This window comes from Pyxicephalus adspersus, chromosome Z, assembly GCF_032062135.1.
Source record: "Pyxicephalus adspersus chromosome Z, UCB_Pads_2.0, whole genome shotgun sequence".
NCBI classification, from domain to species: Eukaryota; Metazoa; Chordata; class Amphibia; order Anura; family Pyxicephalidae; genus Pyxicephalus; species Pyxicephalus adspersus.
Window position 1 is genome coordinate 82,450,899 of NC_092871.1, and position 26,782 is coordinate 82,477,680.

A 26,782-nucleotide genomic window follows, 5' to 3' on the forward strand; every position below is an offset into this window, starting at 1 on the left:
TTTGGAGAGGGAGGGGGTTAGGGACGCAAGGCAGTTTGAGAAAAGGTTGTGGTCAAGGTTACGGATATCTCTCTGCCATTGACCAAGTCTGGGATGTGGCAAGGGAGGGCAAGGGTTTGATAGTTCACATGTTTGTGGTGTCCAAGTTGAAACCAAACAAAAAATCCCTTAACAATCGACAAGCTTTGGCCCTCCATTTGTTTAGTTTAATAGCTCCATAAAAACTGATCAACAGCCAAAAGGTAAACACAGTTGCAGATTTACTAAGCGAAAACATTTGACATCTGAGCCTTTTTTTTACCAAGGTGGAGAAGATTTGTTTACATTACAGGATCCAATAATTGTTTTGCAAAGTGGATTTAGGGGCATGTGAGGGGAACATATATCTGGATTTTTCTTTATCCAATCCCTTATATACAAGTAAAATTGTAAAGTTTGGTAGGGAATTTTGGTACGGAAGTAGGCTGGGACCAAAGAATTGCTTTCATTGTCAAAGTGGCAAACCAGGTTCTCTATGTCTACCTATTGGGGCTAGTTTTGAAAGAAAGTATATCTGGAAGGCTGTGCTACCTGCACTGCCTGGTGATATGTTTGGAAATGAGGGACACCCAATCATCCTTGTGATTTCAGGGGATACATGATAAAACATGGAAGCCTGCTTCTTTTATCGCCCCAGGTAAATGCTATAACTTTAGATTGGAGTAATAAAAAATCCTTGTTCGGGGTCATTATGGGGAGGTTGCTAAACAGGTAAAGTACTGTGGGAAGCACATTCATTTTCACAGTAGCTATTTTGCCAAACCAGGATTGCAGGGAGGACAACCATCTGGCAAAGATCTGCATGGATTCTTCTAAATAAGCGAATACAGTTAGCTCAATACTAGGAGTTATAAAAAGGTGTAAGTTGAATTCACGGGTATTGCATCTATTTGCATGTATCTGTGCTAGCAGGTCTGTAGAAAGGTAAAAACTAATTGCTACAATTCTAAACAGATAGATTAAAATCAGAGGTGAAGGCACCTACAATAAGATGTTGTCTGTGAACAGACCACATTTAGGTTCCACAGAACCAAATCCTTTACCCTGTATATTTAGGTAATTACGGATAGCTATGGGCAAAGGGTTCAATTGCCATTGCAAGTAAGAAAGTTGAAAGCCCAAAAGGTATCCCCCAAGCAACCTGAGCCCGTGAGGTTGCATAGCGTGCATAGCAGCTGAGGGAATATTGGGCCAAATCCCATGTGCTTGAAGGCCTCAAAAATGCCCCAGGAATAGCTAGCAAAGGCCTTCTGAAGATATACAGAAAATAAAATAGCCTTCCTATCTGGAACCTGATCCCAATTCGATGTTATTGCCATTATCATATCAATTGATCTTGTTGATCTCTGCCAATAAGTAACAAATCCCACTATGTTTAAATGAATATAGGTTTCTAAAACTAAATTAAGGCTGTTTGACACTATCTTAGTCAATATCATCAAATTGCAGGTAATTAATGGAATTGGGCAATAGTTCGCTAACGGATAAGTGTCTTTGTACGCTTGGGTATAACACTTATGTGGGCAAGGTTGTCTTCAGTTTATAGCCCATTCCCGAAGATAATTAAACTTTGGGGCCAACTTTGGGGCCAACCTGAACAATTGAAACTGAAGTTGGATTTTGGGTCACTCTCCTGGATTTCTGAATAATGTTAGGTAGAGAATGAATTTTGGCTTTGGAATTCAGTTTGTTTATTATGAGTTTCCCCAGTTTATCACTATAGGTGAAAAATGTATTACCTATCCACCTTGGAGATTTTACAGCTTAAATTGAGGTCAGTCCGTATTTATTCTATTTGACGTCGGAATCTAAGTGCAATTGCCTTTTATGTTGAGTTAGGATGTATTTATATTACTTAAGTTTTAAATCTAACTGTTGTGATTGTGATTTTTTTAAAGTCTAGAAGCTATGTTGATGTATTTACTGCAAATGATCACTTTGTGAGCTTCCCAGTTTTTGGCAGGCAAGTGGTCCCTGTGGGACAATTGATAGCTGAACTTCTAAATATGAACAGCTTTTCAAAGACTGTGGGTTTGACACCCACCTCAATTCACTTTCAATCTTGAAACAACCTTTAAGTGCTGAATGTGAAAACAGGGAACCAATGGAGATTTAAACTTGGGGTTTAGGGGCTTGTATACAAGTTTCCTAATGCCAGATGGTATGAATGATGAAGTCTTGTATGATTAGCTAGAATGTTGAGGCCATGTGTTGGAAAGAACCCTGCTCTGTGGCATAGGTGTATTCTTAGCTCGAAAGTCAGAGCTACTAACCTACGCCATTTGACAAAACTCCTTGGCCTGGGTAAAAAAAAAGATCAGTTGTTAAAATGTCTGGGTTAGAAAAACCTGCAACTGAGTTTAACATCTGGTTGTTGATCAGATTATTTGTAGCTTATATAACTAAATAAATGGAAGGCAAACACTTGTTGGTTGTTGAGGGCATTCTTGTTTGGTTTCAACTTGGAGACCACACATGCATGAAAGCTGACCTCTGAGGTGCAATGAATAGCGTGTTGGAAAGGTAAAAATGAAATAGCATCAAAAGGTTGTGGGTTTGAATCCCAGCAAAGTTGATAAATACCAAGACACAACTTTCTAGTGCTGAAAATGATAGCTAATTGTCAGCAATGGAGGTCCACCACACAGAGAGATTAACCTACACCATTCAGAGCTTGTGAACACGTATCCCATATTACCAAATATTATATCAACATCTCCTCCACCTGGATAAAAAAAAAGGTCACTTAAAAGTCAAATATTTTGGGTTAGAAAATCTGTAGCTGTGCTTAACATGTAGCTGTTGATCACTTTTAATGTAGCTCTTCAAAGTAAAAGAATGGGGGGCCAAGACTTACTATATTATAAATTGAGGGGTTTTTTTTGGTTTCAACTTGGACACTACACATTTGATATGAGGGCTCTGTGGCACGTTGGACATCTAGAAAAGGGCAAATAATCAAAAGTTGTGGGTTTGACTCCCATAAGAGTACATTTTGATACAACATTCTATTGCTGAACATGATGGTTAGTTTTTAGCAATGGATGTCAACCATATTAACCTACGCCATTCAGGCCTTGTGGACATGTGTCCTATAATGTCAACGAACCTCCTCCACCGTGGTAAAAAAAAGGTCAGATGTCAAATATTTTGGGTTAGTAAATCTGCAACTGTGTTTCCTATCTGGCTTTTGATCAGTTTAAATGTAGCTCTTCAAACTAAACAAATGAAAGGCCAAGACTTTTCAGTTGTACAGTTTTTTGTTTGGTTTCAACTTGGACACCACACACATGTGAAATGTGGACTCTAGAGGTTGGACTTCTAGAAAAGAGCGGATATGGTGCGGGGTTGCATGGCTTCCATTCCGGCATTTCGGGCAGTGTTCCAGCTCACACAGATGTGGAAGCAGAAGCACCTACGAGACCCCAAGGCATCAGGGTCATGCAGGCAGGCAAGTCTTACCCAACGATCAATTATACTGGCCTTTTTGAAGCAGACACCAGCATCTGGAAGCCATATGTCTAACATGGATCCCGGAATGCTGCCTGCAAACTTGGCTGTGTAGTCTGCTTTCTCCTCACAGCCTTTCTCCTGCACAGCCTGAACCTGATTGGTCAGGGATGATTACACAGCATTCACCCTGGCCTCCTAGCTCATCAGGACTCAGGAAAGAGGATTTTCAAAGCACCCCAGGCATCTTAAAGGGACATGACACCTCTGGAGGTCCCACTTACCAGACACTTCAGAGGGATATTGGCTTCTTTAGATGACTCATTACAGTGCAGATCAGCTCCAAAAAAATCACAAGCATCCTGCTTTCAGGTCAGACATCATGTTTTTGAATCACTTAGGTCATCATCCTTCTTCATCTCCTCCAAGGTCATTTTTCATGCAGTCCTGCCAGTGACAACATCAGGTGGCAGTATCCCAGTCGCCCCGGTGGGGGATGGTTAACCCACCACAGAGCCACCATCTTTCACAATTCTTCCAGCACCATGGCAGAAAAACTTACAGGCAATTCCTACCAGGGAAGATTTTCGCCAACTTTTTCATGAGGTCAAAGAGGCCTGTTGAGCCGAGATCAAGGTTCTAAGAGCTGACTAGCGTTTTATGACTGAAAAAATGTAATCCGTCGATGATGATCTCCAAGCTTTCAAATTAGTTGTTACACAATTACAGCAATGTGTTCATTCATAAGAATCAGCAAATAAAGAGTTACGTTGGCATCTGGAGGATTAAAATAACAAAAGTCGGCGCCAAAATATTCGGGTCTGCGGCCTGCCTGAAGCTACCTCCGCTGAGGCTCCCCCGCTAGTCTTACAAGCAATCTTTAATAATATTCATGGTTGCCCTACCTCCAATAAAATTAGGTTGGACTATGCTCATAGAGCCCTCCACCCACCTGGTCCCCCTATCAGACCTCGGGATGCTGTTTGTAGAGCTCAGGACTTTGCCACCGGAGAGAAAGCTATGTAAAAGACACAGAACATGAAGACCATCGAGTTTGATGGCGCACTGGTCCAATTATTTCTGGATCTATCCTGGACTACCCTACAACAACGCCGGGCCTACAACCACTTATTACCATTCTTCGTGATAATTCCATCCCCTATAGATAGGCTTCACCTTCAGCCTCACAGCAAGGAAGGAAGGGAGATCAACATTTTTTCATTACCCAGAGGATTTACAACGCTTCTGTCAAGATCTTGTTTGGGTTGGGACCCGCTGCCGGCGGACTCCTTAGTTCCTGATTGATGGCAACAGGCTCCTCAGTGGTGGCGCTCTTCTCACCCTGGTGCTACATCCTAATGGTTCTTTTTGTTTTGCTCATATTCCCTGAACCAGTCAGTTATCGCCCAATTTCCCTCCTAAATTCTGACCTGAAAATTTTCCCTTGAATACTGGCCACTTGCCTTGGCCCACTGCTGCCCTCCCTTATATCTAGGGATCAAGTAGGCTTTGTTATGAGTCATCAAGCTGCTGACAATACTAGGAGGACTAAATCCCTCATAGATGCCATTAACAAACTAGATAAGGGCCTTTTGATTCTTAGCTAAAATGCCTTTGATAGGCTTAGTTGGCCGTTCATGATCCAGACTCTACGTACAGTTGGGATCAGAGGTCCATTCCTGCAGGCAATTAGAGCATTGTATTCAGCGCCCATGACGGAAGTTAAGTTCCTGCATGCTATGGCTCCCAAGATTCACAGCACGGTACACAGCAGGGTTATCCGTTATCTCCCTTGCTTATATAGAGCCCTTAACTGAACAAATAAGATACCACCTAGATATTTCTGGCATAACTGTAAAAGGAACAAAAGTTAGCATAGCCTTATTTGCCAATGACATCCTTATCTTCACAACAAATCCTTACATTTCTTTACCGTGTCTTCATGCAGAATCAACAGCATATGGTACGGTTTCTGGATGTAAAGTTAATCCCACCAAAAATTGAAGCCTTATCATTGAATCTTTCCTCTGAGGTCCTTGCTGGCATACAGGCAAATTTCCCTTTAGGTGTCCCAAATTTTCTGAAATAATATTATGCAGCTTACCTCCGTTATATAGCCTCCTGGACCACACTGCTCCCACATAATCGCTGGGAGAAGCTGGAGCAATTATGGGTTTCCCCTACACAACTAAACTCCATTTTGTGGAGCACCAAACTTTCAATATCAGATAGTCCTCTGTTAGCTCCTACTCAATTCACAAAACAAATTTGGCTAAAATGTAAGAATAAATATCTTTTGACAACTGATAGATCTCCTTTGACATCATTTCTACACACACCCTTAATGCCTGACAGCTTAAATACGCAAATAACTAAGCCATGGCGTTTGAAGGATGTTTTTCATTTTAGACAAATTATACATCATAGAACACGCAAGTTGTTATCCTTTGAGGAATTACAGGAAAACCTAGAATTACCTTAGACAGGTCTCTACCGAAAGAGATATGGCAAATAATCTGGGACCATGCCCTCAAAGCTCTTGGTGTACCATTTACCATGAAAATATATACAAAATAATGATGTTTTGGTACTAAACACCTCAACAATTACTTGCCATATATCCATCATCTAGCGACTTATGCTGGAGATGTGGGGGAGAGGTAGGAATGCTGTTACACATTTTCTGGGATTGCCCACTCATCACCCCATTGGGGACAGTAGATAAGCTCCTCTCCCCGATTATATTCAGTTCTGATTCATAAGGACCCACTGACACATCTTCTTGGTCTTCCCATAAAAGGTATGTCAAAAATACAAACTAAGTTAATGCCCATATACTAACCACATTGCAGTGGAAAACTACATGCCCTCCCACGGCACTTGATCTCATCAAGCACATAGAGGATGTAAGGCTAATAGAATTAATAACAGCCAGGATACATAACCATTTAAAGAAACATGAGGCGATTAGCGCTGCATGTGACCAGTACTAAACGACAAGCACCTACACACAATGAAAAGACCTCATAGTATAAAGTGAATAAGATAACAACCCTTCAATCACATGGATGTTGACCATCCTCCACATTACTTCTCCCCCCCCCCCCACCTTTTGTAATGTTTATGTTTTATTCCCCTCCTCCTCAGGTTCTCAATGCAGTGGTAGCATTATATACCATTATACAATTGGTTTTATGTCTGGGTTTTGTGTATTATGGATTAAAATGTATGGTCTTGTCATGATAAAATGTGCTAAAGAATACTGTATCTAGATAAACAATCAGTGCTATGTTATAGATATATGTCAACACTCCTGTATGCACAATCTTCACAGATTGTTTATTAAACCAGAACTTTGGTAAAAAATGTTTTATTTTATACATTCTTCATGTGGTATTTAGGTTTCTCCCCTTATTTTAGTTTTTGTTATTGTTATGTGCTATTTCTTGAAAATTTTGCAATAAAAATTTACAGAAAAAAAAGAAAAAAGAAAACAGCGGATGTTCAAAGGTCATGGGCTGACTCCCACCAGAGTCGACTTTTCACTTTGAGACAACGTTGTATTGCTAAATGCAATTTCTTGCACTGATTACAGGAAAACAATGCATTCAAGGTGGATTTATTCTCTTGGTTAATGGCTTGTTTGCGCGTTTCCTAAAATGTCAACAATTATCCTGCCTTCCTATTCCGCATGGAGACTATGGAATGATGAAGGTTTGTATGATTAGCTCAAATTTTGAGGCCTTGTTCAGTAAGATAGCTTTGTCTCTGCCTAAACCCACTAATAGATTGATTGGATACATTCTCTTGGCTGCTCACATTGCCCTTGCCAAAGCATGGAAATCTCAAACTATCTCCACAGCAGTCATATGATTAATGATAAACTTAAGGACACTCCCAATATCTTTGAACTTACCTGGAATCCTTGGCTGGATTAATACCCTTCTGGCCTCCCACCTGTGTAGAACCGAGATCATCAAATCCCCCTCCTTTTTGTTTTACCCGTTTCCTCCCTTCCCCTCAATATATGTTTTTTTCTTTCTCCTTATTTTTAATTTATTATGTTAACTTGTTTGTTAGTGTGTCATGTGTTAAAATGTTTGATTTTACAGTACTCAACCTCTTTCCCCCCAACCCTTTATATATACATAAACAAAAAGATTAAAAATATTAGGGAGCTTCCAGCTCTATGTAAAATGAGTTCTTTCTGAAAATGGTGATCTACTGATTGCCAGTGGTTCATAGTATACCACAATTTAGCGGGAGAAGCTGAATATGGCAAAAACCATAACAGAGACATTATTAGAGTTTGTTACTATCATAGAGAGTGATCTATCATAACCAACTCAAAAGTACAAAATACTTTACCCTCTAAGAAGGGGAACAAAGAGAAACAATTTAAGTGCATGGGGTTTTATTTTTTTCCCACTTTTAAATCAATGTTTGAAAACAGCACACTATTGCTTTTAATTTTTACCCTTTTTAAATAAATATTGAAAAAAATGCACCATCGGTTTTTTTATTCCCATTATTAGCATTTCTGTTGATTACTAATTTATATGTTAGAAGTGATGGCTGCATTTTGTGCCTTAGGTTTATACTCGAGTGAATGTAGGTTTTCTGTTTTTTTTCAGGTAAAAGTAGGCAACTCAGTTTATTGTCACATCATTTTATATTCAAGTATATACAGTAAAAATTTTGGTATTTTCTTACATTGGTAGAACTGTTACCTCTTTAACATTAACATTATAAGAACAAGTCTAGGTAAATGTGACTAACTATTATTAGATTTACAATGAACTGGATAAATTAGAACCTTGAAATACATGAAAGACATGAGGGCCTGTAAGGAAACTCAGAACATAACGAAGGATTATCTCCCACATGGCTTGATAATACCTTGGAACCCTTCACACAGCACTCGGGTGGCTTGCTAAATTTCGGCCACTGTAAACTTAAAGGAATTGAAAGCACTTAGATCTTGTATAATACATAACACATAGGTACAAATATGGTTATTAAAAAAAAACTTTTTTGTTTATTATGGTTATATTTGTCATTTGTCAAGTTCCAAAAATGGACACACCAATTTTACAAAATATACATAAAAATTGATTTTTTACAAAGTTAACACTGTCTATGAACAAAAATGAAAACATGTTTCCATACTGGTAAAATCACAGCAATACAAAACAAAATGCAAAGCAGTAGAGGGTAAAGAATTTACTTTAATTTCCCTCTCACATACCTCTCCCTCTCACCATACTGTTTTCTGAGGAATAGTATTGGCAGCCTAGGACAGGAACAGGGTTAGGACTACAGAACACATCTTCTCTCCTTGTCACTATAAGATGGTGATTGGGGGTTATTCTGTAACAAACAATGGTAACGTGGGCAAGGCTGATAAGATTGCTTGAGACAATCTTAACACAGCATGTTAAGACTCAATTAAAGCAGTGCACAGGGCAGCACTGGATATTCAGCAGGTATTGGTTTGCATCACATTGGGATATTTAACAGATCAGAAATCAGAAAAGTTCTTTGTTAGGGATTGCATACACTTTCAGTTTAAAAATTAAATTTATAAATATGATTTACACTAAACACAATGTCCACTAAGTGCAGAATATCAAATATCAAGTGCTTACACAAAGTTATTTTTTCTAATATTGAAACCAAAAGCTCAATTCAACTTTAAGTTTTTATCAGCTATACTAGTTTATGTCTATTAAAACACAAGGTGTTCAGTATTCTACAGCAAATGTTCTTTAGAAATCAGCCACAGTCTAAATGCAAATGCATGTCCCCTTGCCAGCATGCTCTAGAGAAGGAACCTTCTCTCTTTGAGGAAGCACTGGTCCCTCTCTGGAGGTTGGCACATCCATTGACGAGTTAGACTGCAATTAGCAAAGCTAATTGTTGGAGAGCTCTAACTTTCACTCAACAGGAGGTATGGTAACACATAAAGTCCTCCTTAAGATATGTATCAAGATACTACCCCAATACATTGGGGCACACATGCACATAACCCTAAATGCAACTATAGGTCTAGGTTTGTTCCACAAATGCAAGCATACATTTATGCTTAGGGTCACTGCACTGGGATGTACATGCATGCCTATCACAAGACTGGCACCCGTAGGCCTATTGTATTTTCAAAACCTGAGCTGCAAGTTGCTGGAAGGCCTTCAACTCTTGACCCAGGGTCAAGCTCTCCAGGATTGTACATATCATGGGAGAACTTAGGTGATCCGACATATCTGAAATTGATCTGGTCCAGGGTTGAAAACATTTCCCAACTAATAGTAAATGATTTTAAATAAATCTATTGCAGGTTTGATGGATTTTGCAGGCCCTACAATGAAAGTCTATCACCTCCAGCCTTGGAGAGTTTTAATAAATCAGGCCCCCTGTATACCTGTGAGTGGAATTTGCCCCTAATCATTTGTTGTGAACCCAGTGAGTTTACTCACCTATCAATGTCCTGTTTGCTGTTAAGTCCTCCCATAGCCCTATATTGCCTACCCAGGACTGGCAACACCAATGCCACTTTGTGCCAGCCCAAGCATGGAAGACTTCCTTGTCACTTCAGCCTTTAGCCAGGTACATGATTATATAGATTCTAGCATGGGATAGGCTTTTCTACTCTGTGTCTGCTTTCTAAAGAAAAGTAACTGTAAGGCTTTGCAAAGTTTTTTTTAGATAGATAACCTTCAATGCATTCAGCTAACTTAAACTGAAATTTTAATTAGGCTTTCTCTTCACACATTCGAGACTTTCATTCACACAATAAAAACAAAAACATTACAGCCTGAATCTATTAAGGCAGAAATTGTGCAATAAACCATATCAATTAAATCTGAACCCTAATTCCTTATCTCGACATCATGAACCCAAAAAGCGTCACAAACTAATGAACACTATAGCTCCTTATTCATAATTTCTAAAAATATGGTTGCAGAAGTGGGTTACTTGATAAACTTGCTTGAATAATTACAGTGCTCAACTTCCAATGACAAAAGTAGGAATATAAAATAAATGTTGAAAATGGAACTTTTGCAAAGACTTTGCATTGTTCTTGGAAATTGAGGAAATATGGGAGGGGTTCTTAGATTTCTGAACTAGGCTTCAAGATCACCTAAAGTGGGACTGTAACCTCTGATCTATGGTTCAGTGATGTTTAACCCTTCTTGGCTTGGGGCAAAAGAAAATGGATCTCTGACCTGCATACTAAGAATTTTCTGAACAGAAAGTCCCCAGAATCCAATTTATCAGCTTATAGTGCTTGTGTACATTAACAAATATTGGGTGATAGGTTGTTAGGTCACCAGACATTGTTAGCAAATACATTATGGAATAGTCTTATGAATCTGTGGTTTGCTACTGGTTGTCTGTCAATCAATGTGGCATGTTTAATGAATTTCTATTTATGCAACACATAATATTAATCAGCCATTTTGTTATTTCTTTCATAAAAATAACAGGTAATTACAAAAGGCCTGTAAATATCAATCACATTTAAATACAGTATGTACATTAAAATGCAGTAATATTATTAGTATAGTGATTAATGCAATCCATTCATACAAGTCACACCATAAAAATAAACCTAAATTCAAAGAAGGTTGTCATTGATAAGTACCTCTTCGCCTGGTTGTTCAAGATTTAATACTTCTGAATCTGATTCCCTACAAACTGTAACATCCAAACACTTGTTCTTCATAGGCGTTCAACGTTCTTAAGTTAAAAAATAAAGAAGACAGTGAATCAGCAGGACAGAAAGAGAATTGAAACTTTCAGTAGACGACTTCAATAAAGGCCATCACATCTATATCAGTTTGTTAAATATCGCACTCTAAATCCATGAAGTTGATCCTCCTTGTGGTGCCAATGGCATTTAATCTTCTGGAAAGGCTTTTCACAGGATATTGTAGAATGAATTTGGGCATTTCAACCAAAATAATATTTAAGAGGTCATGTTTTGATGTTGGATTAGAAGACTTTTCCTGTATAATTCATCCTAAAGTTGTTCAGTAGGGATGAGGTCAGGACATTGTGCATACCAAACTCAACAAACCATGTTTTTGTGCACAGGGGACTTCCATGCTGAAATAGAAAAGTATCTTTCCCAAACTGTTCTCACAATAGGATAAGTTACCAACTTTATTTTCCTAAACTCATTAATTAGTTGGGATGCCCCCATGCTTTGCTCACCAAGAAAGAAAGGAGGAAAAAGAATGGCTCATGAACCCCTAAGTTAGATTCCCTCTTTTTAGATGACTATGGTTTTAACCCAGGTGCTTACATTTTATTTCCTTATATCCACTCTCCTTGCCCTTGCAAAGATTATGACTGTACTACACAGAGATCTTCCTTCAGTATCTCATTTTCATTTTTATGATAAGGATAGCATAGTCTGTTTTGAAAGCTTAAATTTATTGATTTAGTTATTTTGGTTTTCCAGGGTTTCTATCTCCTTTTTCTGCAATGTCCTAAAAACAAATCCTTTTTGTTTTTAGGACATTGAAAAAGCAGACAGATCATGGATGCTGGGAGGGAGTGTACATTGATGTCTACAAACATCATAGCACCTTACCTTACTACTTCATTGCCCCAATTCAAGCTGTGGGTGCCCCTTTGGGAGGTGTCATTTAAATATTAAAAAGCTTTCATGGGTTAGTGTTAATCTGAAAAGACTGGCATTCCTTTGTAGGTTGCTTTTGCATGCAGACTGCCCTAGGTAACGCCTACATTTATTGCTGAGTGTCCATAACTCATTTAAAGGCATGAACCAGGGACAATACAATTTAAGAGGCTAGGACTAGATGATGCTTCATGTCCTCAAGCCAGGAAATGAGGTGGACTCTCTCTGACTTTTTGCATCTTCAGTTTAGGTCTTCAGTCTGTCTTTTTTGGTGATCTTGTACTTCTTTGGTTCTGTCATGCTAAATCATATGCTCAGCACTTCATATAACATAACAAAAGGAGACTTGTTTTCTGTAAGGATGCATTTGCCCAACTTTTCATCCTACAGAGACTCCCCATACTTCTAGAACCATTTGGATACCAGATTCTCTTTCTTTCCTCTATTGCAGCTGATCTTCACCATTTGCATCCACCAATAGCTGTCATTAGATCAGTCTCTCTGTAGGTGGAAGCTTAAGGACATTCCACATCTCTACTCTTGCTCCTTCTTTTTCCTGTCGACTTGGGCTGTACGTTCCCTGGGTAGCCCGCTTCTTCCGCATTGTTATCATAACAACCGCAATTACGAACAGCAGTATAAATAGCATTCCTGTTCCTATAGCAGAGCCAACCAGGCTGGAGGCTTGAGCTTTCCGGACCACACGTGGTTTCTGCATTAAACATAAAAAAGTAAGCATAGACACCAAAAAAACGGCAGCAAATATAATCACTTTCATAGCAGTGCTACTCATCTTTATTGACATATGTATGTTGTTTGTATAAGGGTCAGGCCAGGATCCCCTAAAATGATGAGGTACAATCTTAGGCTTGTCTACTAAAGGGTTGCAGAACCTAAAGTTCCTAATTTTAGAACATTCTAGTTTGGTTAGGTGAATATAATGAACACAGACCATCCTTTTCAGGAATTAATCTGGGAAGGACATGGTGAAACAAACAACAATACTTTCAGAACAGTAAAAGGTAGGAATCTGCAGGTAACTTTGTTCAAATTCAAACAATGAAGACAGATCACCCAAGGAGGGAGACAGACTTTAGGTATCCCATGACATGAGTATATTACTCCTCTCTAGTTGTGATTACTTGATTCCCAAATTATGTCCTATGTACTTGAATAGCTAAAAATATCTGAATCTTTGGTAAATCAATTTTTTTGCTATGGGTTCCATCTGTATACTGCTAGTATCAACTACAGAAGAGTCTCCTCAGATGAGAAGGCGTATCCAGCAATAGAATAGTCTCAGCAAGTGTGGGTGGAAGTAATGGTTCTTCCTCCCTCTTACAGAATACCACGAATGTGCAACTTCCGGCACATGCGTGGTTGTGATCACAAACAATCCCAGTGAGTGGAGAAGCCCTTACTGCATGAAGGCATATTTGCATGCACAGTGTCTCCATGATATGCAATCCATTACCCATTTAAAGAGGAAGTAAACTCAAAAATGACCCAAAACAAAATGCACTTACCTTCAATCCCGCAGAGCAGTCGATCGGACTGGAGGTTTCTTCAATCGAGTCCCGCATTGTCCCAGTATTCGTCTGTAGGCTGGCGCACTAGGCACCACCATCTTTTCTCTGTTCTTCCGGGTTCTTCTTCTTGCGTCATCCGACGCAGGTGCGAGATGATCTGCACATGCGTGAGATCGTCAATTTTCATTCCCTTTTGGAGAAAGGGCCTCTGTGCATGGAGCAGCCAAGAGCCTCCTGGGATGCATGATGTAGGTATCCCAGGAGGCTCTGTGATCCCATTCATTCTCAATTGCCTAGGCTATCAAGAATAAAGGGTTGCACTTAAAAAACACAAAAATAATTTTTACTTTACATAAAAGGGTTGTCTACCCTTTTATGTAAAATGAAAATTCTGAGTTTAGGTACCCTTTAAGGGTGGTATGCCGGCAGGACCACTACTTTTGTGGCTGGCTGCCGACATCCCCTCCTTACCGCTACACACCAAGTAAGTAAGTGTGTAAGTCTCTCTCTATCAAATGCAATTGAATTTTAATCCATCTTCACTAGATAAATCGGTAATATTTAATTACTCCTTCAGCCCCTATTTATAGGGCGTATCATTGAAATTGACAATTATATTGCTATTACTAGCCTAAGACTCTCAAGGTATGGCCTTTTCATTAATCAAACTTATTTAAATGACTTAAAAATATAATCATTGAATGACTGATAATATATACCCTATTTCAACTTTGAAATTGAAGGAAAAAATTCTTTTTTGTTCACCATGAACTTGTCCTAGAACTGAGTGTGTTTTTGAGTAAGCTCCAGTTTATATAGATTTGTTTAAAGACTTTATATAAAATTTCATAATATCACATTCTAGGTCTAGGTCAGTAGCTTTCAGTAAATCTGTGGCATAACTTTGTCCTTAACATCCTGAAAAATGTGTTTCTAGGTATATCTATATTGTATCCAAGGGCTTTTTATCACTTAGGTTCATACACTAGTTAGAGGAAAGACCCCTACATATGAATGGGATATCCGGTTATACTTACTAATAATCATATTTCAAGAAATTGTTGACATTATCCACTTCAGGGAAATGATTATCCGATTATTATAAATTTCGTACAGTCGCAGCCAACCTTGAAGTAAGTGTCATTTTGAGGCTCAAACCTTATAGAATATTTTTAGCTATATCCTGCTCATCAGTAGTATCTTTCATTTCAGATATATTCTAATTTTCAATACACCAACACCTGAATATCCAGTGTTCAAACTATTCTTTCTCGTTCCTCTTCATAAGTAACCAATTGTTATTCAACCACCAAGTGAGTTAAATCTCTTTATCAACAACTTATACCTTACACTTATGATAAGAAGCTGACACCAATACCATATTTTTTTAATTCACTACTATACTTCATATATATACAATTTCAGTTTCTCCTTTATTATGATTTGAACAATATGCCTATTTTTTTACCCCTGTTTATTCTCTCACCACCATCAGCTCCAATTCAAGCAAGCAGTGGATTTTATTGCTGAGAGTACCTGTTTTGGCAACCTATGCATTCCCTATTTATTGCCTGGTCCCAAAGAAGTGTTGCTGAGACACACAGAAGGGAAATCCCCTTAAAACGAACAGGAGTTTAATTCAATCTAATAAACTTTTAACCCCTACACATTGGTGTAATGAAAAATAAACATTTCTAGCTGGTGTTTAGATTTGGTGATCGAGATACTGAAATGTTTTTTTCCATGGATGCAAACAAAGATATCTGTAATATCTGATTGTATATCAGAAATTATTTATGTTGCCACTGAATGGCAAGTATTGTCTGCAAAAAAACAAACATTATTTGTTCTGAAGATGTGTTGTTCAATTGTATGTATGCCATGAAATTGTCTTCTCAAATAGTCATATTTATGGAGAGCGTTATAGTAGACTATTCTGATTCCAGGAGGAAGTTGGGATATAGACCAGGAGGGAGTTGGCAAAATTAGAAACTCCATTAACCCAATACAGATATATGAGTGTTTTTAGGACCATTTGTTGGAAACTGAGTTCATTTAATTGCTGTTGCATTTGGCAGTTGTTTATTAAACAGTGCATACAAAATTCAGAAAAAAAAGTATTACAACATATACATATCAATATCATACACTTTATACAAATGAGCATTTAGCACACAGAACCAGTGTTTGTACAACACAGCATTGTAGCATTGAATTTTTCATTAAATGTACAGCTGCCCACTCTCTCCAGCTCTCTCGACCTTAACTAGACCTACCTCAATCACAAGATTGAGGACTTTTACGATATTGTCCCTTTGTGAGGGCATTGGGTAGCTCAGGTCAGGAGGGCTAGGAGGAATTACCAGTGTACTGTTCATGTTCATGAAAATATTTCTTTAATCACCCAGTAGTACAAAACATCTCTTTGATTCACATTACAGGTTGTGTTTCAGAGAGAGTCGCCATCTATTACAGCCTAGTGTGCTTCAATCAAAAAGTGCACAAAAGAAATCAGTGGTATGTCCTTTAACAACTAGATTCCAAATGTTATTTTCCAGTGCAAGTTAGAAGACTTGGGATGATACCTGACTAATTAGTATAGAAATAGGCATTGTAGTGGTGAGGACAGGAATTGGAATGTAAAATTGTTACCCTCACCTCTTATTGGGTTTACAACTGCCTAAAAATGTTTACATACATTCCATAGAAAAGAGCCTATTTTTGGATTAACTTGTCATGTTATTTTTACATGACATGTTAATGTTAATCACTGATAACATTTTTTGGTCAGAATAATATTTTATATTGCTTATGCATATTTTCACATCACCGACAGGAGTCAGTTGTCTGCTAAGCTATTTTACCAATGATGTAAATTAACTGTCACTTGGCCTGGTATTCAAAACATACAGCTCAAATATTAAAAGGAGGCACACCTTCCTGAAGCTATCTCTGTGGGGGTTATAGTCTGTGTGAAAATTAGAATTTAGCAACAACTGACCGAATGCACTGAATAAATACATGAATTCTCCACCAGGTAGCACTGTGTTAGTTTTCATTCATAGAGAATTATGTATGTATTAACTGTGAATGAAAAAAGAAACACTGCATCACCAATGGAAGAATTGAGAATGACACCTGCTGTAATAATCCAGTTTATTTCTGAGTACAATTGGCCCACAAGTACTTTTTCTTAGCAAAGGATATTTTTTTATGAACACATAAATATGTGTTTTTTAACCTCTCTGGAATTTTACTTTACCACTTTGGCTTCTCATCTGCACTTGAAGAATGATAAGTCAGTTCTGATTGTCTGAAAATACTTTTCTACCTTTGTATTTATAAATTAACTATCAGTATATTTTACAATAATCAGTGTAAAACAGTTTAAACAGTGTACAGTAGTAGTAGTCTTTCTGGTTTTAATATGCTTAATTCCAAAAATATCATTGGCTAATCATTACAAAAATGCATAGTATTTTTAAAGAACAAATACAAAAGCTGAAACAGTATATACAACAATATTTGTTCTCAGGGTATTATTTCTTACATCCAGTATTTCACACTGCTCGACAGTGATACATTCCGTACATGGTACTGCAGGCAAAGAAGGTAAATTGTAAATATGAAATCTTTTGCTACATTCAGTTTAGTAGATGTTAGCATCAGCCCACACTGATGACATATGGTACATTACCTTGTCCACATGCTTTAGCCCTAGGAAGCTATGGCTGCAAACAATAACCTAACCCTAGGTTTGAGCTCTTGCAGACAGGGCTAGCTGGGGTTAAGAGACATGAACCCCTGAACAATACCACACCACATCAGTATAGTGTAGACAGAGGCTAAGTCACAATGAAAGAGTTATTTACAGATATAAGGCACAGACAGGCATTTCAATACAGTGTTACAGTCTTCCAGCGTTGTACATCCTGTACATAAATAGGTCAAGGATAGAGTCACACAATATTTATCAATTCTAATACAGAAGATTTATGGGTCCAAGTTAGTTCCAGTGCATGGTAAATACGATCTATACATAGGGGCAAGGCAATGATGAAGGTGGAAATTTTTAATCAGGGGTATCTCATACAGATTATATAACTTAAATTGAATCTTCTGCTAAAAAAGAAGGTCTGCTTACACTCCATTGACCTCCTCTCTAAGTCTCCTACTTTTAGTAGGTGAAAAGTATATCTGAAAAGAAAAAAGTTAAAATTATACAATTAAAAATGAACTCACTGTTCTGGGAAAATTCCTGGGGAACACAGAACTGGGGAAAATCTCAAGAAGACACCAACCATTGCAAGAAGTTATCTCAAGAGATTTCAGCTGAACCAACGTGACATGGCCAAAGATGGGTAAGTATATATCTAATTTTTTCAGGTATGTTTTTCACTTACTAAACAAAAGAGATTTGGGACAGAGAAGGGGTACAAAGAGTTTAGATGGACCATTTTTTTTTAAGGTAGAAGGTCCATTTTAAAGCATATGATCAATTGTCTAAAATGTTTCTATTTTACATTTTTTGGCTGATTGATAGTTAATGCCAAAAATGTCAAACTTTTGTTGGTAAAAATTTGACAAGTCCAGTGTCTTCAGTGAGTGTACATTATGAAGGATCCCTCATTCAGAACCTCTTTAATGATAATCTGCAGCATCAGGTAAGGTATTAATTTGGCACTTTAAAATAAAAACATGAGATGAACTTCACAGTCACAGGTCCTGCTTTATATCAAACGTTCCTCGGGAGGCACTTTTAAGACACTGTCCATTTCTAGTCGTGCCCCTGCTACCTCCTGCTGGCTTGGGCTGTATGTGCCTTCCGATTGTCTTCTCTTCCTTGCCGTCAGCACCATAAAAATGACCACAATAATAAACAGAAGCACAACACCACAAGATACAGGTACTGCAACTCCCACGAGTGGAAAGGGGAAGGCCCAAGCTGAACTGCTTTTCTGCAAAAAATGAACATGATGTTATAAGATTTACCCCACCTTAATGATATTGGATGAATGCAGTAGTAGGGTAAAAAGGTTAGTAAGCCACATTGCAGTGAGTTTACATTAAAACTGAGACGTTAAGTGACCAGATAAGAACTAATAGCGAGCTATGGATCTGGTTTAGTTATTTCGTCAGATTATACATAAATTTCAGGGATGATAAACTCATAGCAGAATAACATCACAATGTGCTGTAATTCCAAATTAGCAAATCTAGATGACCTTCGAGATTGCTGGATGTCTATACTGGTACTCAATGTCATTTTTTTAATATAAATTGATTAACACTGAATTGACAGAGCTACAGTGCTTTGCATACCTATTTACTTCATTGGACTTTTCCACATTTAGCAGTAAGTTGTAATTACCAACGTTTGATTGACATTTTGGGATTTTCATAAACAGGGAATCTGACATTCTCCCAACATTCCCTGGTGGGAGTCAATGAAAGTGCCATGAAAATATTTCATGCCAAAACAAACATCATGGTATGGGCTTAAAAACAAGACAGGGTTGGAATCCCAAATAAATATATTTTATTCTGAGGCAGATCATGAAAATGTAAACCTACTTCCTAATTGCAAATGTTTGGTGAAAGAAAAAAATCAAAACGTTAGAAAAAACGGTTAACCACCTTACACCTAGCACCTGCCCAATACATGGAATAGAATTCTTTGGGAGATGTAATCTGCTAAACTAGAATAGGGTTCATGCAAGCGCACTAGAAGTTGGGGTGTAAGGTGGGTAACTTTATTAACTTAATTGCTTAATTTCCTCCTCTCTCATCAAACCCTTCTTATTGAATAGGTGGGGTTGCAAATAAAGAGACTTTGGATTATATGCAAACTCAGCTTTATTACTACAAATGTAGGAAGATTACAGGGAGCAAGCGCTAAAAAGTTTTGCAAGGCACTGTAGAATCATTCTTCTTCTATGAGGATCAATCAGCATTGGCTATCAGTACAACAAGCAAAGAATTGTTATTCCCTCCTTATGAAAATCAATGGGCTAATTTTACACATGACACATGCAATTTGATGTGCAATAATACATATATGTGCCATCATAGGAGTATTGATAGACCTATCTGCCCAGGTTCAATCCTTTCCTGGTTTGGTACTCATTTTAGGTTTGCCAATGTAGGTTGATGGAAATAGGGAATAGCTGAGGTTCTAGTTGAGCTTATGAAGGAATCAAAACTCAATGTTACAATAGAGTCTCAGGTTGCTTCATGACAAAGAAAAAAAACCCAGTGCTAATTATATTTTTTACAAAGCTGTGACCAATGAAACATATGACAATACAGTGGTCCACAAAATGCAGCAATGGAACAGTAAATACAGTTCAAGAATTACATTGTAATCAGAAGTTGAAAAAGAACATGCATCAAGAAAGTAAGAAATAGTGACTGACCAGTACACAGAAGAAATGGCATGCACTGTTACAAACAGGACATAGAAACATGCAACAGTCCGTGAATAAATCATTTCAGACCAAATCTAATTGTACACAAAAGTCTGTGTTATTGTTTTGCTCAGCATTTACATCAATAGGCTTTTGCTATGAAGAATTCTTTTTCTAGAAGAAATCCACTATAATCATCTTCGGAGATATTGGGTAAGAGGAGAATTTCTATAGGATAAAAGATTGTTTTACACAGTGGCCCTGCATCATGCCCAAAGAATGTTCCTAGCATCAAAACATTGTTACTCTATGTCATATAACAAAAAAGAAAAAGCCTTGCATTTGAAGACTAGTGGGTGCGCTGGTGACATATTTTATCCAATCACATACTAGGATATAAAAAAAGATTGAGTAATTAGAGCAGGAGTTCACTGAAAGATATTTTAAGAGGTTCCCCATCCTAAAAAGATTAAAAAAACGCAGCTTCACTGTCTAAAATACTTCTGTTGCTAAACATATATTTGAGTAGCACTGATTTTTGTGTAGTAAATATATAGCATGGATTGTATGGCTTACACTGTATAAATGTTCAAGGAAATCAATTGATTGCCCTGAAATATAGTTGACCCTATTGATCAAGTAAGCTACTAAAAACTCCATTCAATGCTGTGGCATTTTTTGATGCCCAAAACCTAAAGACATGTTATGCTGAAAATACTATACTTCAAGTGTAACCATTTCAGGACCCCAAAAGTGTTTCCTAGCTAAGGCTGAGCACTGATTACAGGCTGAGCACTTGCTCTATATGGTCCTGTAATAAAATACAGAGAATTATTTCTGATAACACTTGCTACCTATTAAAATAAACAGAAAATTTTCTGTATTCCTGTAATAAAATACAGAGAATCAATGAACACAGACAACATAGTGAGGTTACCAAGGTATTCAGCACTGGACTTTACATGGTTAACAGAGTCATAATAAATCTATATTTTCTCTGATTGACAAGTATAAAAAAAGAGTAAATAGTACAGTTATCCTTGTTAATAAGCATGAGTTCAGCAACAGACAGGAAAGCAATTGATGAACAGCTAACCTGCCTTTCCAGCATGGACTCCAAACTCCCAACAAGAAAATTTCAGATACCAAAACAGCAAGCACATTGTAGAATCCATGCCAATAGCCATATTTATTTTATGTTGGCTACACACACTGTGATTGTATATATATTTTTATACTAATAAGTTTCAAGTCACAGCTTAAATAACTCCTCTCATATTCTGGTCAAACATATGTAAGAAAAACTGGGCTCGGTAGTTACTAGGTTTAGGTTTTTTGCACACTTACACTTCTTCAGCATTTGATCATTTTCATTTTATTTAATTCATTTTTTAATAGGTCCTATTCTATTAGCATGGAAATATTTTGCTGTCCTGGTAGCTATGAAGTACTCCACACTGGTTCTCAGTATGTTATTTTGTTTTTCCATACATTAATTTCCTATTTAAATTATAGTGTATAATTTGTTTTATTGTATATGACAATTTCAGTAATAAATATATAACATTACTTCAAACTGATTCAAAGATACGGGAGCGAGGATAATTCTCCTTTTTTAAAAGAATCAAATCGAATCACAGAAGAAGATACATTTTTATGAGTAATAGAAAGCGTAATATTATAAAATAAACCTAAATAAAAAAATATATGTAGTTCAGATGTTTAAAGTTTCAAGAAATTGCAAACTATAATAATTTATTTTGCACTTCATAAGCTATAGGTTGTTTACAAGTCAATTTTATTTCTCCTACTTTTAGCCCCAGTAAGAGTAGAGTGGTCACCAGAAAAAAAAATCGCCTTTAGATTTGGCATTAAATCAACTTAAACTATAATTTTTAAAACATTTTGGTGTTTTCAAATTTTTTTAAATCTTTTTGTTTTTTGAGGAAGTTGCCTCGTCTTCTGTATTTACCACCGCAGCTGAAGGGGAGACCCACAACCTCCTGGGATACATCGTCATAAGTCCAAGGAGGCTGTGGGCTGCTCCTTATGCCCAAGACTGAACATGTGTCATAAGGGGCTTTCCTTGTATGTACGCATGCACAATGAGATAGGCACTTTTTATTTTTTTATTTCCTCTCCCATATACGCAGTGCAAGATCAGGTGACATTAGCAGAGTACTGAAGTAGAAGATAAAAGAAGATGGCCGTGCCCACTGTTCAGTCCATGCAAAAAGAAGAAAGCTGGGGTGGTGCGGGACCTACTGCATTTGAACTGCAGAGGGATCAAGGGCTTTTGAAGAGAAAAGGTAAGTGGTATTGGTTTTTTTTCCTATGAGTATTTTTACTTTATAGGTTCCGCTTTAGGTTTGTGATTTTTTGCATTTTATTGGATTATGTTAAAATAAAGGAGTATTTTTACATTTATTTGTATATATATATATATATATATGTTTTTGACAATTTAGTTTAAGTACTATTAAAGTCCCAGTCAGTTTTGTATATATTTAGTTTCTATTTAAAGACATATTTGTTATTTTGTTTCTGCCATGATCTTGTTAGCTAAAAAATACAAAGAGTTAGAAATTGGAATTGGAAATGATCCTACAACATACTAGTTGTTTTGAAACAAGTTACACATAACAAGATAAATAATTTTGTTACATAGAACATGCAAACAGATTGTTAACAGTTACTTAACAAGCATGCAGATTCCTGACAAAAGCAACAGCAATGAAAGAACACAGGCAATAGGGTGCTGCAACTAAGATGACCTTTGGTTCAGCGCTGAAGCACATGTTTGGTGAGTGGAGTATTGTGATTTTGGAAATCAGTGTCATGCTTAAATGGACGGCATCACTTACCTCGCAGCGGACTCCACTGAAACTTGCATTGCAGATGCATTTGAAATTGTTGACAGAGTCTTGGCAAGATCCACCATTAAGACACGGGTTTGACTCACAGTCATCAATATTGATTTCACACCTGAGTGGCCATAAATATGTTATTATAGCAGTGATATCTCCAAACATTACTATTTATTTTACTTAAGGTGTGCCTAATCCCAAAAACAAATATGTATTATATTGCAGTTTACTAGTTCTTTGATGTGGTGGCTGCGGACCAGCGTTAAGCCTCAGAAAACAGGGAAATCACTCAAGGCGCCATTACAGTTAGCTAATAAAGAACACATGAAATTCATTGTGATGCCACAGGTTGCACAGAAGAATGTGTCCAAGTAAGCTCAGTAATAGGTGTCAAAGTATTCACTGGGGTTCCAAAGCTAATAACACCAACATGGCTTTTGGGGAAACAAAGGCCCAAAGCATGCATATGCAACATTGATGTTACCAGCTATGGCTCTTTTTGTGATTTTTGGAAACAAATAGTGCCGCTGTTTGCTGTGCACCTAACTGAAGCACTAATGGGGTATCATAGTGAATAGTATGACTACATGGATTTGTTTGAAATCTAATTTGTTTAGCAATCATGGCTGCTTACAAAAATATAGTTGAGGAAAACATCAGACACAATAGGATTGGAAATGTGTTACAGATAGGATTACAGATCAAGTTAAAAAAAGGAAACAACACCCTACTAAAGAAAACTAATTTTATCTTTATGTTTTGGATTTAAAAACACTTAAAAGTCACAGACTGTTAGGTTAGGATTCAGTGAATACTTATAATGACAAGTTCATAAAAGATATGAAAAGTACAAAGGTTCTCAACAAAAATTAGCTGGGTGGACTTCCTTTCTTTTTGCTCTTATGACAATAATAAGCATGTGTCTATTTTTACCTTTTGCCTTTGAAGCCTGGAATACAGGTGCAGTTGGCTCCCCAGATTCCACTTTTACATTTGCCTCCATTAAGACACGTTACGTTAATGCCACACTTCTCAGGGGGGTAAGGCCATCTGGTGGGAAAGAAGTATACGTATAAGTTAATTGTATGTGATTGAAAAACACAAAAAGTTTAAAAGGTATAACTAAAGAAAATTATTTTATATATGGATAGCATGATGATGGATAAAAAGGGATACTTGTTCCTATGACTCCTCACTGAGGAGTCAATACAGGATCAAAATATTATGAATTTAGGCTGAACTCAAATCTTTCCTTCAGTCTTGTAGTTGTACAGGCTCCTCTTGTGTACTAAAAGTAATACCTCTACAAGTATTGGAAGGTGCAGCAAGTTAGATAGAGCCTACTTCAAGTTTTAGCTGGAGGCCATCCAACATTTTGTATGAATCACATTAGAGTCACAATTAGGTTCTACCAGTTTCTTGTTTTTTAGGAAGCCACCTACAACCATGATCTGTCTGCATTGCAGTACAAAGTAGAACAGAGACCAAGTAATGATGTCAATGAATATATAAAAAAAGGTATGCAAAAAAAAAATGAGAGATTTTTAATATTTACATTAGCATGTTGATGGGGAATATAAAAGTGTTAAGAAAATAAATGACAACTAGAATCTAAGTGAACTACTTACTGGCAATAATCTCCAATATAGGAAGCTGGGCATTGGCAGGTGTAGGTATTCAATCCATCCAAACATGTTCCTCCATTCAAACACTGATGATGCTGACAGTCATCCACATTGGTCTCACAGTTTTTTCCAGTGTACCCAGGAACACATTCACATTGATAATTGGCCTCCAGGTCTATACATAAACCATGAACACAAGGCTGTGGTTTGCAGTCATCTATGTTTACTTCACAGCGTGGCCCTTCCCATCCTTCTGCACAAGCACAGCTAAATAAATTAAAGTCATCTTGGCATTTTCCACCATGCAAACATGGATCTTTGAAACAAACATCAGCTCCTCTACAACCCAATGTTGGTGGAGCTGGGCTTTTTCTAACAAATTTTTGAGGAAATAACTGGTCTGCAAAAGGAATGTAAAAACCTCCTATAGAAACTTGTCCAAGGCATCCAGTGTAATTCACGGCAAGTATAAAAGGATTGTCTTCGGGCAAGAAGCTGAAATTACCAGCACTTGCCTGCAGAGTCATATCATCTTCATTATCAAATCGTATTATCCATTGAGGAGGCACTTGTGTAGAGTCTTTTATCTTTACCAAAACCCTATGCCATAAAGCATCAGAAACCTTTATTTCACTATTATAACTTACTTGCTCCACACTGTTTCCACTTTGTAAAAAGACAAGCAAGTTGCCATCCTGAATGATGATGGAAATTTGGTCTGGATCTTTTGAAGCCTGGAGCAAAACAGCATTTTCATCTCTGGTTCTGAAATCCAGTGACACTGATGTAAGCTGTATATCTGACGAAGTGTTTGATGTGAAGACCACTGCATTCTGTTCTTTAAAGGTTGCATTGACTAGGCCTATAAATAGAACATAAATAATATTAGGGAACTTTGATGTGGATCTCATACAGTAAAAAGCCGCCCTTTAAAAGCTTTTTTAACCATGAGGAACCCCTAAAATAATTTTGAGGTCTAGCGAAACTGAAAACAAATTATTGTGGATCAGTGGGAAAAAAGGCTTCTAAACTGGTGACCAAATGGAAAGAATGCCCCATTTTGAGGGGTGGCTATATTTATGCAGTTGGTTCTACCAAGTGGTGTTGGCCCCATAACTATGGCTAGAGAAAACCCCTGGAGGAACGGTGGGGTTTATAGAACCCTGGTTGAGAATGGCTGGTCTAGGTTGATCCTTTGTAATGTAAGGTTGTAACTTTTAAGGGCTGGATAAAGATTTCCCTTTAAAGATAACTAGTGTAGAAATCTACATTAATCCATAAGAAAAAAAACAATAACACACTACAAGGATGTATGATACATGTATAGTTAACGTTTCATACATGTGTATCCTCCAGGGATGTCCTGACACAAAGAATCTTCTGGACACGGACTACGATGACACCACACAGGCTCTTCACATGTTGCTCCAGTAAAGTTAGCTGAGCAGATGCAGGTGAAATCATTCCAGGTCACATTACAAGTGCCGTCATTCTTGCAAGGGTTGAACTGGAAACATGAAACAAAAACACAGTGGATGGGTCCTAACATCTTTGACAAAGAATGGAAGTTACAGGACAATAGCAAAAGCATATATGTTTATAGATTTCTTAAAGCTGGATGAGACTTAACTTTGTATTTTTTGGAAATATTTGGGTGCCTGTTTCCTGTAAAGCTAAAAGACCCAATGACCCAACACAAGCAAAGAAAGAGACAATTGTCAATTGTCGAAACAAAAAAATGCATGATCAAGATTTGATGGGTCCATTCTGCAATTTGTTCAAAGACAAAAAAGGTGTATAGAGAAGACAACTGGTTCAGAAGATGTGTGAAAGAAGGCCAGGTATGTAACACAGTGGAAAAAGCATTGCAAAACAGGGGACAGGGCCAGTGACACCATCTATCACCCACATATATTGCCATTTCAAACTTTTATCATAGTGATTTGACATTCCATGATGATAAGATTTTGAAAAGGTGATTAGATAAAGACAATTACATTGGTAGCCTATAGTTCAAGAGCTGCCCCTAAGTATCAGCTTTTTGAAATCCTAGTACAGCAGAGCCTAACTGGGGGAGGAAGACACAACACAGAAAGCGAGCTGACAGTAAATGAAAGAAGAGGAACAAAGATATTAGCTCATCAGTTTGTTGCTTGTCCTTCACCTTCTTCTCTGACAGAAAGGTATGCATGCTACAAATCTCAAAACAGCATGAAAAGAA

At 37.4% G+C, this 26,782-nt stretch overlaps 1 protein-coding gene across 2 annotated transcripts in view; it reads right to left on the minus strand.

The window, feature by feature from the left end:
- Window positions 1-8,181: 8,181 nt before the first annotated feature.
- Window positions 8,182-26,782, minus strand: part of LOC140343036 (protein crumbs homolog 2-like) — a 67,974-nt gene continuing 49,373 nt past the window's right edge. Inside the window, exons 9-13 of one of the 2 annotated variants that reach the window (XM_072429499.1) lie at window positions 25,903-26,068; window positions 24,565-25,423; window positions 23,870-23,986; window positions 22,934-23,054; window positions 8,182-12,845 (exon numbers count right to left, since the gene is read on the minus strand). In XM_072429499.1, the coding sequence (XP_072285600.1) occupies window positions 12,621-12,845; window positions 22,934-23,054; window positions 23,870-23,986; window positions 24,565-25,423; window positions 25,903-26,068 (1,488 nt within the window). In that variant the 3' untranslated portion in view covers window positions 8,182-12,620. Of the gene's footprint in view, window positions 12,846-14,114; window positions 18,621-22,933; window positions 23,055-23,869; window positions 23,987-24,564; window positions 25,424-25,902; window positions 26,069-26,782 lie in introns of those variants that run through there. The other variant, XM_072429498.1, reaches the window with a different exon arrangement.